We start from the raw sequence: 14,582 nt of genomic DNA, 5'->3' as shown, positions 1-14,582 counted from the left end.
ATATGCCTCAGATAGGGCATAAGCTTTTGGCAAAATGTGGTGAATGCTGAATATGCTTTTTTGTATTTTACTCATTTCACGTTGTAAGTGAATAGAAAGTAAATGCAAGACAATTATTTTGTAAAGCTGAGACATAATAATCATAGAGGAGTTTTCAAGTCACTTTTCATTTTAGCCCTCTGCTTTCAATCAAGGGGTTGCAAAAAAAAATACCTTTCTCATGAAAACACTTGACTGTCTATTTCTACAAAAAGGTGATTTAAGACAAAGAGGCTTGACTGCAGCTTTTCATGAAAACGAGTTTGAGAAAATCGAAGTAGCTCCATAACATGTGAAACGAATGTTTTTTCTTAGAACAAAGGTGAAGTTCAGGCAGTTTTCTCATCTACCCACAGTTCAGCATTGGAATAGTGTCCAATTCCCAGATTTGTGATGCTTTTTAACAAGGAAAATTCCTGCTAGTCTCAGCTGGGCGAATGAGCTGACTGCCAGGATTATTTCTTTACGAGCTGGCTCATTCGTCCCCACTGCGGCTACGGGGGCATGGGTTTGGGGAGCTGATGGGCAGCGGTGGGGTCCGTCGGTGGGTTACCAGCTGGCAGCCCAGGGCTGGAAACCGTGGGTCACAGCAGTCTCCCGAGGGCGTACAGCCCTGCTGCGGCTTCTCTCGGGGGATCAAGCAACGAAGAGCGCGAGCCTCGAGGGATTATTCCCCAACAGAAGGTGGTGCGATTTCGGTCTGATCGATTACAGTGCTGGAGCAGGTGAAGAAGCGGCCGCGTGAGCACTATTTCACAATTCACTGCCGTGCCTGTTAAGCCTCTGAAAGTGGCGCTGGGAACTGGAGATGATTGAGACGTGCGCTAAATGCCATGCAAGTAGTTTCAGAGTACAGTTTCACACCAGTTTTGCCAAAGCACCGAGGCCCAAGACGTGTCTTGACCTTCCTCCCATTAGCAGGAAGATCGCCGCGTGCTGTTGGCAGTGGCAAGGAGCAGGGCCCCCTGTTTGTGCAGCCCTCCTACAGGAGGGCTGGGCTCTGAGAAGAACATTTTATTGATGAACATTGGCAGTATCAGTAGGTGACAGCACCGTACTTGTTAGAGCAGAGGAGGGAGAAGGTGCTCAGTCAAGAAGCTGCCCGGCAGCCCCTGCTCGGAAGGAGTCAGACACGAGACACCGAGACACTGCTCACACTCAGTTTGCCTGTCTGGGGACAGGCTCGGCCCTGCTGGAAGGAAATAAAAACTCGTGTCTTAGGCAAACCACTGCGTTTGCATCGTTAAGCATATTTCACTTGTTAACAAAACAGCACAGGGCACCGGATGAGATGCGGCTTGAATGCCGTTCATCCTCTCACTTACTATGTAATTTAAAACCTCATTATGGTTTTTGTAATTATTTCATATTCTTTTGGGAGTGTGACATGCTTACCAATTGCAAGTTGAAATGCATTCATATAGCTGAATGCATAGATAATGTACTTTTCCTGCAGCCTACAGTTATGTAATTTTTTCCTGTGCAAATATGGCATTTAGAGATGTACTTTTTTACGAAACAATTCATCTCTTTTTTTTTCAGATCAGGAATGTTGACACCAACCAGTGCTTAGACAACATGGGCCGCAAGGAAAATGAGAAAGTAGGCATCTTCAACTGCCATGGCATGGGAGGAAATCAGGTAAAAAAAGAAATGAGAAATAAATGTTAAAAAAAAAAGTGGTTTTTGTACAGTAAATGCTTCAATCTGCTGCTGTGTAACCACGGGCAAAATAGTTATCTGGAAAAACTGGTTAGAATTCTCCCGGAGTAATGCAAGAGCTGCAGTTTCACCTGTCAGCATTCCTTTCCCTCTGCAGAAACAAGTGCTGCTCGTGTCGCTGCAGGCAGGTGGTTTGTTCCGGGCACCTGTGATGTGGTCGTGCTGGAGACACGTGGGCCCTCGGGCACCGCAGCTCAGGCATGGAAGTGCTGCATCACTACAAAAAAAGAATTGCAGCAATTAGCAAACATAGTGATGGAAGTTCCAAACTTTCTGAGATTTTGAGCTTCTTAGGCACTTTAAGAGTACTCAGAAAGCCACTGTTTCAAGTAACAGCTGCCCATTTTGAAAACATACCAGTTCACATCCATAGGTCCTGCATTTATAGGTCCAGAGAAGTATCTGAGTGAAGACATTGAATTTACTCCTGTTATGTAGAGTGCAAAGAAATATATTTAAGGTTCACAGATGCTAACAGTAAAAAATTTGCTCATGGATGTTAGTTTATTTGTTGATGTTGGGGGAAAATACATTTTTCAATGTAACAGGTAAGAATCTAGATCTAATCTAGATAACTCACCCCTGAGTCATGGCTGACTCCTGTGGGTCCAGTGTCCTTTATACTTCTCACGTCAGCCAGAATCCACAGATAAATGGGTTGTGTACGCCTGCAGAAGGGACCCAGGGACACTGTTCCCCTGTGTTTGCGTGAACAACGAGCACTATCTGTGATCTTGTGGAGGTTTTGCTAGGAGTGCCTGACCTACATGCGGAACATTATGCATCCTTTTGAGCTCATAACACAACTCCCATTAAAAGTTATCTCTATTAACTTCTGTTATAATGAGAAATTAGAACTGAGCTAAGTCATGTAAATGCTGGGGGTGGGGGGGCTGTACGGTTACAAAAATAGCTGAGGAACAAAACTGCTTCAGAATGAAAATGAAGCAAAAATAATACCTAGCTCGTTAGAGCCGAGCAAGATGCATGTGTGCTATCCAGCTGGAGGCACAGGCAAATATCTCATGGCTCCCAAAGTGGTTTAAAGGACTCGAGGATAATAAGATTCTAAAAATATGAACTTCTTTAAAAAAAATAAAGAAAAATGACGTACATTGACTGAGGCCCCTCATTTGGGAATCGTTTTGAGATTACAGAACTGTGGAGGATTCCTTGTTATGTTGGCATGGGCATTTCTGATGGCCCTATTTCAGTCACCGGGTCACAACTGAGTTAGGATTACTGAGAGTCTCTAAAATAAACACTGCAAATCTAATGCAGTAAAATGTGACCTTAGAACTGTTTTCTTTGCTTTATATGGAAAGAAAATGCAAAAGTCCTCAAAATCCTGTCTTCAAATCAGCTGCAGTGGGACAGGGCTTTCATGGCAAGAAAATTAGGTTTGGGCATCGATGCATCGCTTTCCGAGCACGGCAGGGCGTGCACACCCGCCTGGTGAGGTTCCGGCTTTGTGGCATTTTAGAGGAAATTTATTCCATTCACTGGCCTGGCACTGGGCGAAACAGCCCTCTGTTTTTCCTGCCTGCAAGCATCCCGACGGGGCGATGTTAGTCCTTTACTGCGTTGCCATGGCAATGGCATCTCCTCCCGTGGATGTTCGGGGCGCTGCGCACAGCCGCCGCCAGACGCCGCCATCCCGCACGGCCCAGGGCACCGGGGCCATGTGGGTTCTCATATGGGTTTCCACGTGGGTTCCCACGCAGGTTTACCCGTGGGTTCCTACACAGGTTCCCATGCAGGTTCCTAAATGGGTTTCCCCGCAGGTTCCCTCCCAGGTTCCCACACGGGTTTCCCTGCAGGTTCCCCCATAAGTTCCCCCACGGGTTCGCATGTGGGTTCCCACGTGGGTTCCCCCATGTGTGTCCAGGCTGTGCCGGGCAGCGAGGGGCCGTGGCACCATTCCCTCCCCTTCTGAAGAGCAGACAAAGCCACAAACGAGTCCCCACCGTCCTGCATTTCCCTTAACAAGAAGCTTCACATCAACCAAAGCCCCACTGAAGTGACGGTCTGGGGGGATTTTTGCCATTTTTCCATGCAAATGGGGAGCATTTTATCCAGATCCGTTTCGAGTGAGTGGGGAATTGCATCCACCGGGAGTTTGCTCAGTGGTACCGTGTCTGGGGCAGCTGCTGCAGGCTGCCATCAGAAAGAGTGTGGTGTTTTATAGGGTTTAGTAAGCAGGCAAGGCGAGCACCACTGCCTTCTGGCAGTGCTTCATACAGAAAGTTCAGGCTCAGTACTCACTGACAATTAAAAAAACCAAAGACAAAAGCCCACGCTTGTTAGAGGTTTTTTTTGCCCAGTTAGCTCTAAGTAATGAGTCTTTCAGAAACTGTTCTGTTCCGTAGGTTTTTCATAGATTTTTCATTTTTTCCCCATTCACAGTAAACGTATAAATTTTCAAATGCCTCTCAAACGTGAGCACTTTGTGTAGCAGTATGTAGAAAGATTTTTCGTAAAATCTCCCTCTGGAAGGATTTATTTGTATGCTGTGGTAGATTGCTTGTTGCTGAGGATAGGTAGAGGCGTGGGAGCTGCCTGACTCTCGAGGCTGCCCTTACACAGCGGTCCTCCCTCCTGAGGGTGTCAGGCGGAGATGTTTGCAGTGCGGACAGCTGTGCCAGCAGTGGGCAGGGGCACCTCGAACCCCGAGCATAAGCCTTCTGGTGAAAGCTCCTGCTTTGGCCATCGGAAACACTGAAACACAGCAGCCATACTTCACGTTTTTATGTAGATAATTTATCAATGGCTGCAGCCATTCAGCAGTGCACCTAACAGCACTTCGGGCACAGGGTGCAACAGAACAAAACACTGAGCTCGGTGACAGCTGGGCGCTCCTTCGTGCTGCTGGTAGTGTTCTGCAGCTGGTCTCAAACCAGTCGGCTGCAGCCCGTCCGTACAGGGAGCGCTGGATGCATAAACACAGCGCCCATGAGAGGTTTCATGAGTGGAGTGCTTTGATTTCATTTCTTAATTGTAATATCTTAAATAAATGCTAGGTTTCTTAAATGGTTACCGGGAGGTAGCTTAGCCAGCCCTTCTTTGCTTTTCCTGCCTTTCTCACCTTTGGCAATCTCCTGTTTTCCCTGATTTTGATGTATGTGTAGCTTTTCATCCTCTAAACAAAACCGTCATGAGCAAAACTAATTATTTCTGATATTTGGCTAGTCCATTTTGCTGATATATGATTTCCCTTGCAGACTTTACATCATTCTTATGTATTGATGTTATAAACCTCTGGGCAGGAACTGTCTGACACTCTGGATTTGCTCAGGGTGCAGCACAGCGGAGCTCTCGGTGATCTCCAGCACAGTCATAATAACTATGATTAATAGGGAACAAAGGAGCAGTGCCTGGCTGTTAAATAACAGCATCTTTTGTTTAACGCAGTCAGAATGAGAATACTGACTTATTTTTAGAGTCTACGTAAAAACTGAATTGCTTCTTCTTTAAATTGGCAGAAATAGTCCCCAGGGAATGGAGGAAAACTAGCAGTGGATGTATAAAATCGCAGCAATGAAGCCTGGGTAGCTAAGGTGCAGGATAGGAGCATTGGCTGTACCTGCTAGGAAGCATGAATTCAGTGTGGTGCTGCTTCTCGGGAGGAAGGGGAAGAGATGCTTCAGAAAGGCTCTGAGAAATGTTTTGCACTAACAGCTTTTGTTGCAGATGTGTAGGAAGCCATCCATTATGAAGTGACAGCAGCCTGAGAAACAAAACCAAACCAACAAAACAAACAAGCCAGCCACAGCCCTGCCACCCCCGTGGAGCCAGAAGTCGGCTTTTGTTGCGGTTTTTGTGCAAACTGCTGAATGCACTTGAAACCTCTGTGCAGTAACAGTGGTTAAGAAAGGACAAAAGATTCCCTCGTGGAGGACAAAGGGCTTGATATTGGGAAGCTGTGTTTGCCGCTCACACAAAGGGGTGATTCCACGTGTGTTTTCCCAGTGCCATCTTCTGAATCTGACACAAAGCCAGTTCCTTAGCAACCTGGGAAGCTGTTTCCTGCAGCACAGCTCTTCTGTGGCTGTCCCTGTCTCCAGTAGGCGCTGCCAGCCAGCACTCATTTCTGCAATTTTATTCATTCTTTCGTGCTCGGACCATTTAATGTAGCTGCAACTACTGATTTCAGGCTATGATAGCTGGTGGTAATTACAGTGTTGTCTTGGTCTGTGGGCCCGAGCACCAGGATAAATGAATTCTTGGCACTGGTGGCTGGAGGCAGAGGGAGCAGCGGAATAATTTTTGTATGAGCTTTCCCATGTGAACAAGTCGATTCTGGCTTGGCGGTGTTGGTACCACTGACTGCTGCAGGTGACTGTCTGTGTGATGAGATGAGTTGCTTTCATGCCGCTGAGGATCATCACCTAACCTGTTTTTTAGGGATAAAAGTTATCGCTACTTCCAAGCGTAGGAGCAGCCCCACAGACAGCAGTGAGGTTAGGTTTATGCCTTCCTGGTGGGACACAACTGCCTGGGTGGGTTGGTTTGGTGGTTGTTCGGATATCAGGTACCGTTAAGGTACCAAAGACTAAAGCCTGCTGCTTACATCGTCTGGAATTAAAATAGGGCTGGATCCATCCAATCCCAAGGACTCCAGAGGAAGGGCTGGCTCGCTGAAGAAGCGCGTCTGCCCCAAAGCAGAAATTGCACTTCTGGACGAAGTTAGCCTCCTGTCTGACCAGTGCCCAGCAGTGCCCAGCTTCTGAGGAGGTGGTTCGTGTGATTAGACTTGATAAAGACAAAATTTCAAGTGAATGGGCAAAATATCTAAATCTTTTCTCCCCAAAGTGACGTAAGTGACAATGTAACTGTCAGAGTCCTGGATCTTTCTTGGACGGTAGTGCCGTCAGCATGAATTTGCGTGTTTCAGTAAGGTGACTTTTGGTGTTTAATGTGTAAACAATTCGAGGACAGGAAAAGTGCTTTCTTTGCAGCTTTTAATGGAATATTTTAAATCAATTATGAAAGGTGAAATCAAAATTTACCTTTGGGACCTCTGTAGATAATTAAAATGGTTGTCAGAATAAATTAGATTTTTCTGTACTTGGTTATGTCAGGTCTACAACTGTGTTTAGTGCTCAACAGACTTCTTCCTTGATTTCACAGATGCATCTGCCACATTTAGTTCCACATAATACAGTATAAACTAAAAGTTTATGAACAGTGTTCTCAACATGGGACTTCTTATGAGTTGACAAAATACACTAGCTAATTGTTTTCCAAATAAAATGTCAACTAAGGAATGGGAAAGGACAATATATATGTGGGTGTATATATATAAACAGCGACAAATTTGTATTGATTACTCGACTGATGGATGTCCAGCTAATAGTGTTGCTTGGCACTTTATAAGCATCGAACAAATGAATTCTTTTCTCAGACTTTTATTGAGGGGAACACTTTGAAAAAGTAATAAGATGGTAAGTGGTACTTCAGGCACCTCTGGCAGCTCAGACTGGCCAACGTCTTAGTCCCAAATGTAGGCTTTAGTGGGGTTTGGCTTTATAGGGCTTACATCTGCCCCCCAGCTTGCTGTATGGAAACATATTAATAAAGGGTATAAATGAAATAAATAAAAAAACATAAGCTGACTCCTGTAAAACATGCTGTTGCTAATAAGCAATAAATCTGTCTATATCAGGATTGTAAGCTTTATTAAGTCAAGGTGTTGGTGAAAAATATATGGTTCCTTTTCGTTTGGAGCAGCTTCATAAAAAGCAGAAGAGAGAGAAATTTTCTCTGTGTATCTGTATAGAAAATTACTATATCAGTTGTGAGAGTTTTTTGTGGGTTGTGACTCTGGAGATATTGCAGGGGCAAAAGAAGGGTTTTACCATTAGGGAAAGGACTAATTCAGGCACCAAGCCTTCTCTTCCATCGTGACGGTTCCTACTGGTTCCTGCACCAGGGCTCTCTCTCGCCATCCCAGATTTCCTTAACAAGAGTGATGGAGATACAAACTGTTCCAAAATCATCTTTTACCTCTTGTTTATCTTTATTAATGTCTACTTCGGTCATACTGGGGGCTTGCGTAGACCTGATGAGGATTAAGCCGTCAGGCAGCGAGGGCCCCCCAGCCAGCCCTCACAGCTTCCCCAGTTCCCGCCTGGCTGTCGGGCTGTCACGCATCGCTACTGAAAGTAGTTCTCTTAATAAAGAACGGGTGGCATAATGTATGCTTTTTGTCAAATACAGTGCTGCTCAATATGACTAGGGCTGACTGAGTCCATGCCTGCACATAAGGAAGAATTCAAGGAGCCCGGACTTTGGAAAGGGGGCGCGAGGGCTGGGAGCCCCTCACCGCTGCCACCAGCGGGAGCAGGCCGCGCGCCAGGACGGCCAGGTGCTGGCCCCTGCGCAGCCTGCCTGTTGGTAAACACATTGCAACCCGCTAAAAAGGCACCATAGCCGGCTGCTCGTGGGTCCGTAAGCAAAGGGGAGTAAAGAGGCCTCTCTCCCTGGCTCCTGGCGCCGTGGTGGCCCAGCACGCTGCCGCCAGGCCCAACGCCTGCACAGCACCAGCATGCCCCGCGTGCCCGCGGCACCTCCATAGCGCTTACGGTGCTGGAAGGCTGGGCTCTCGGCAAGGGGCTCTCCTGTCGCGCCCTGCAATGTGTCGGGTGAAATACACTACTTAATTAGTGGTAAGATGAGACATATTGTTCCTCAGCCGCTATTTTTATATGGTGACATTAATATAATTATATCTATAATTAATATGGATGTTAGTAAAATGGTGGCCTGATAATTTTACATTGTCTTAATTAGCATTCATTTTTCTTTCTGAAGACTGCATGTTTTGCAAATCCATCTTCTGTAATCGTTAATTCAGACATCGCTTATACTTTCAAAAGTATAATGGAGCAGTGTATTGCAATTATCAAAGAAGAGAGGAAAAAGAAAGATGCAAATGGAAATACATTACAAAATCCAAGTATTTGCTTTCCATAAAGCACAGAAGAAAACATCTGCTATGTCTCTGAGGCTAGAAGTGTCTGATGCAAATATGTTTACTGTATAAAAAACACAACACAAATAAGTTGAAAATTAAAGTAGAAGTTGCTTCAGGATAAATGCTACTGGATAAATCTCTTAATAATTAGCATGGTAAAAGATAAGCTATCTGCACAGTATATGCATGGAAGTACATGAGTGATTCCTGCAACCAAATTCTGCTATTTCAACTGAAAAATACTTTGTGCTACAAATGTTATCAGTGATTTTCAGATTAATAGAAAACTTGGCCATTTTTTTTTTTTGTTCCTCTTAGAGCGTGACAGCAAACAAATAATTCTGGCATTTTACCATTGAATAAGATTTTTGGTTGAAGGTGTTTAAAAGAACAAACAAAGCCCCCCAAAACACTTTTTGTGTTGGATATTATGGTAGCATGGTAGCCGAACAGCTGCTTTAGATTAATGGTTCCTTTAACCCAGGCCTTCAATATTTAAACTACGTGACATCTTTCTCTGCCCAGTCTGGTCCTGAGCCAGTTTTGGCCAAGGATCGTTTTTAAGGATGTGACAGATTGGAGTTCTAATGCTGAGCGCTGCATTTAGTATGAGTAGCACTGCTGGAAAATCAGGGAATGTTTTACTTATAAATGAGCTATGTCTAGGGGGGATACATATCTCTCCCAACGCATAAGTATATATTTTTCAATAGATGCATATAGATATTACAGATTAATAGAAACACCAATAGTATTTTCGTCCTGACTTAGGTTGTTTATTAATTTATCTCAAATTACCATTTCTTGACTTCTGTGCTTATTATTCAAAAAATAACAATAATTCAAAACAATGTAGTGAAGGTGGATTTTCTGAGGCCATGATGAATGATCGAAGAAGGTTGCTTTTGATGCTACTGTGTTTTATTCTGAGAAGAATTTTCAGGTGATGGTATAAATGAGAAGTTCATGAACAGATAACTATTTTTTTCCAAAACCTTCAGATGTTGCTGTTGGTCCTGAACATGGACTGCTCTTATCCCTCTTTCAAAGAAACCTTTTCAAAATGATACTCATGTCTCTTCCTTGGTTAGCCTTCAGCTATAAGTTTTCTTTTCCAAATTCTTCTGGGGGATAAATGAATGAGATGGGTAGTACATGTACTTAGTTTTCAGCACATTGGCAAGCACTGGCAAAGCTGATGTTTGCAAAATAGCGGAGAGGTCATACGGTATTTTTAAAGGCCATGGAACTTGCTTTTGTACACAGAAAAAGGGGGGAAGGGAAATACGTATTTAAAAAATACTCATTTGAACACTAACTGGCATTTCTGATGCAGACTCAGTTCACCTGCTTCCAAAAGACACTGTGCTTCAGATTATGATCTCAGCAGAGCGCTCATAGCTTGGTATTTAAAAATCTCTTCCCTCTTGAGAAAAGCCTGTCTGAGTATGGGCCCGTGTCTAACGTGTTTTTAAGTGAAAGCAAGACTTTGAGAACCTCAGATTTGATGTCAGTGATTTATCGCAGGATGAATAAATGCAAAAGGCAGCTGGTACTTTACTGTACCTGTGGATCCTAGATTTTCATCCAGACAAGTCGCTGGTGAGTCGTGAATAAGAAATAATAAAAAATGGGAAGACCGCTGATCCTAGCAGCCCATGGCTTTCCCACCTTTGTCTTGCTGCTGTGAGCTGACAGCTCCACAGCTTTCTTTGCATGCTTGTTTCGTATTCCGTGATCTAAATGATTTATCTGAACCTCCAACTTCAAAACACTTGCCTCTATTCCCTTGGCTGCTTTATGCAGTATATAAATCCTACAGGTTATTTAGGGAGAATTATCTTTACTGGCCCACCACTGCAAAGTGTCACGTTTCCAAGTGACACGGAATCCTCCGCCCTCAGCTTACTGCACTGAAGTTGTCGTTTGCTGCTTGATTGATTCTTTTTCGTTGAGTACAATTAAATTTTTCACCGAAAGTCTCAGTGGATAGACACTCCCTGGGGCACTGCAGTGTTTGTGGTTCAGAGTTCAGTCTTGGCCCTTTTAATTATCCTGCAGGCCTTTTGCGAGAGGAATAGATTTTACAGAAACTGTGAAATTGCCAAGTAATTGTTGCGTATGTCCAGATGTTGTATTCATCTGTGTTCTTATACCTCTGTTAATTGAAGCGTTGCTGCGTACGTGAGCATTTTACATACTGCTGACAATGCTGTTTCTCAGTTGTATGTGTGGATACAGGTTTATACTCATCAGAACCTGAATGGGACATCATAATTTTCCTATTTGTCATGGTATTTACACTGTCTTATCAGCTGCAGACTTTCTCCTATTTCTCTGCTTGTTTAGGTGCAGAAATGCCTGCTGCAGTGGTGCTGAGGTGCTGGGAGCTCTGGCAGCACGGCAGAGGCTGTTTGTATTGGGGGAGTGGATCCTCATGGGGAGGCTGAGACTCTGCTCTCTGGTCTCCCTGCGCGCTGAGGACAGGGAGCAGGAGAAGAAAAATAATTTGCTGTTTTGCAAAGGAAAGGATTTTTTGAAGTTTTTGTGCTGGGGCAGGCAGCATTGTGGTGGTTTTGAGCAGTGGGTTGGGAACACAGAGATGCCCTGAGTGTGTCCAGGCCATGCAATTTAATGTAAGTACTGGCGGTCCTACCAGAATCCTTCCTTTCTTCCCTCCTCCTTTGGTCTCCACATTTTAGTCCCCCTCCTCGCTGTCTTCAAAGGGCAGACTTTGCTCCTTGCGTGGCTGGTGAGGAACATACAGAAGGGATGGCTGCACACCACACGGTGGATTATAGTTGTCAAGGATCTGTGGTCAATGTTATTTAGGGCTTCTCCAGCTCCCAGACCCATGGCCACATGTATAGGTGTTCTGCCAAACTAGTTTGATAGAATTTTGTTGGCAGATGGTTCTCTCATGCCTCCATTTATTTCCTAGTTTTATTAAGAGATCTGGTATTTCTGAAATACGCACATCAGTCTTTAACATAGATAACCCTTGGTACCGAAAGTTCAGGTCAGTGCTAGGAGGAACACTTAGTTTGAGAAGGCTCCGATTCTTCAGATGTTGGGGTCTGCTTGCCAGTAGAGCTGTGAAGTAGGCCGTGCTCACAACTGAATCCTGCTGCAGACTTATCTGATAAAGTCTTTGCTCTGTTTCTCTGCTGCATCTCCCCAGGAGGCTGAGTGGATGCTGGCTTTCTGTCTCATAAAATTTCTTTTCCTAAACATGATACTCGTTTTCTTAGGTACAACAGACTTTCATCGTTGGAGAACCTTGCATGAAACTCTTACAAAACGCAAGACACCACCTCGGTGTTGGGAGAAGAAAGTCATTTTTCTTCACCAGAGTAGAAATGTTGTATACTACGAATCAGCAATTATTTAGGACCGTGTTTTGCTGACGCTTTGTCACCTCAAACAATTTCTCTTTCCAGGTATTTTCTTACACGGCTGACAAAGAGATTCGCACGGACGACTTGTGCTTGGACGTGTCGAGGCTGAACGGCCCGGTGACCATGCTCAAGTGCCACCACATGCGGGGGAACCAGCTCTGGGAGTACGACGCCGAGGTACTGCGGCTGCGGGGCTGGGGAAAGGCCGGGTTCCTCACGGGCAGGCCCGATTTGTCCCTGTGCCCCTGGGGCCTCCTGCCGTAGGGCAAACTCAGGAGTGCAAAATAATGCGGTTGGCTGACCAGTGTTCGCATATTTCCACATTTATCCTCAGAGGGGTGAGAAGGTCAAACTGCTTATCGCTTTAGAAAGCTCCTTTCTAGTAGCTGGCACTGCTATGCATCTTACACAATTAAAGAAGCATTTTTATATATAAATGAACTAGAAAGCAAGATTTTTTTTTCTAAGTTACAGTTTCTCAAGTGTGTTTCTTCTGGCTCTGGAAGATTATTGACTCTGGATCTTTAAATTGTTTAATCGCTTTCCATATACCAGTCACCTGTTTAGCTCGGCACTGCAGTGGAGTGGGACGTGGCTTTCTCTGGGTTTTGAAAGGTAGAGCAGGTTGTAGAAATTCGGTGACTTACGGAGAAATTGCAAAATTAATACAAAAGACATGCAAGCATCTCAGTATTTGATGATTGAATTAATTATTTTTAAGTGCAACAGGAAACAGCAAATGAAAATGAAAACAAATTAATTTCAAGCTTTTGCTGTAAAATGTGAATGTGAGTTTTGCTTGGTGAAGTTCATGCAAAGGTATTAGCATTTTTTTTTCCAGATAGGACCTTTCTAACATATTATGGTAAGAAAAAAGTGTACAGGCCTGCCGTTGCATAACCCCGAACTGCCAAGTAGAGAAATCGCAATGATAGTGCGAGGTGCAATATGCTTTCTAAGTTTTGATACATTCTTGATTTTAACATCTGAATTTAAGCCAATTTTCTCTTTAGTAAAGAAGATGAATTTTCTTCTCACACAAAATGCATGACTATTTTGGTAATTTTAAGTGTTTTTGAGGTTGTTCATGCCAGCAATTAACACTGGGGATTTAAGATCATGTAACTTCCTTCGTTTTATTCCTGTAAGCAGATGGTGGTGGATTTTTGCCCAGTGCTAGATTGCTTTAAAGGGAAGCGAGGAAGGCTTGGGCTGGGTCTCGTGCTGACACCCAGCACGAGAATTCGCTCCTGCGTGTAGCCCAGCAGCATCCCAGTGGTGGGCATGGGTCTCTGTTTTCCAGTGTAACAGTGTCAGTCACCCTAAAATACCAGATTTTCTGACTATTGAATTGGACTATTTCAAGTTCATCTCAGAAATACCTTAAAGGATGAATTTTGAATATTGCATAGACACTGAATTTTTTGAATATTGCTGTTTACACACTTGAGCTAAGCGAGGCCAGGTCCCCTGGCACAGCACAGGAGGCAAGCTGCGTGCCAGCCCTCGGCCAGGATCCGCGGTCCCAGGGAGCGCTCGTGCACCACGTCCATCAGCTTCTGCAGGTGTCAGGTGCTGGTCGATAGATGGGCACGAAGCTCGGGACAAGGTTTCTCGCAAAATGCTCTTTACCACCAGCATAGACAGCAATCTCTCCTGATAAGAAATTGTACTGCTGGTTGCTTTTCTTTGGATATTTAGGGCACAAACTACAGAAAATGGATTTCCACAGTGAGCAGTTTTAGCACTAGCTGCCCGATGCCCGCAGTTAGGCAGCTATGCTGTTCTAAGCTTGAAAATACCAACTTAGTTTTGGCATATTTCCATGACAGCAGAGCTAGAAGATACTGCACAGCTAGAACAATACTGCCTTATAAGTCCATATGGTCTTTTAAGAACTATTTGCAAGGCTTCACAGAAACAGCTGCTTTCACTGTTCTGTAGGAAAAGATAAATTTCTCTCAACCCATTTTGCTCGCCTTTACTTTTAACTCTGGGAACTTGCTATCTTCTTCTCTTAGTCTAGCATTGTAGACCCTCAGTGGAAAATTTCTCTGTAGCTGTGTAAAAACGACATCGACCGTTAGATGGAGCTCATAAAAAAGAAATACACTGTGTTTTGTGCTCAGATCTTACGTAAGGTATCTCAGAGGCAGCTGCTTCGCTGCCTCTCCTGGGTATAAACCGCAGCCCGTTGCACTGCGTGCCTTCCTATTTGCTTCCAAGAATAGTTCTGTTAACACACAATTTTACCCTGCAAACATTCAGGCTCAGCTTGCAAACCTTCTCTGAGATGTCGGTGCTCCTTGCACGTGTCAGTGCACGGACAGATGATGGGTGGTGGTGGCCTGGCACGGGGCCCATGGACAGAATCGGGGGCAAGGCAAGATGCAGGCACACATCTCACACCTGTATTATGTGTGCATTGTAGTTGCATTTAATATATT

At 44.5% G+C, this 14,582-nt stretch overlaps 1 protein-coding gene across 10 annotated transcripts in view; it reads left to right on the top strand.

Moving 5' to 3' along the window:
- GALNT13 (polypeptide N-acetylgalactosaminyltransferase 13) overlaps positions 1-14,582 on the top strand; it is a 126,211-nt gene that overhangs the window by 97,125 nt on the left and 14,504 nt on the right. For all 10 annotated transcript variants that reach the window (XM_083840535.1, XM_083840536.1, XM_083840528.1 and 7 more), the window contains 2 exons: positions 1,582-1,680; positions 12,178-12,312. In XM_083840535.1, coding sequence (XP_083696661.1) covers positions 1,582-1,680; positions 12,178-12,312 — 234 coding nt within the window. The remainder of the gene's footprint in view (positions 1-1,581; positions 1,681-12,177; positions 12,313-14,582) is intronic.

The sequence above is a fragment of the Anser anser genome (assembly GCF_964211835.1).
Source record: "Anser anser genome assembly, chromosome: 6".
Classification (NCBI taxonomy): Eukaryota; Metazoa; Chordata; class Aves; order Anseriformes; family Anatidae; genus Anser; species Anser anser.
This window is presented reverse-complemented; position numbering and strand designations above follow the sequence as displayed.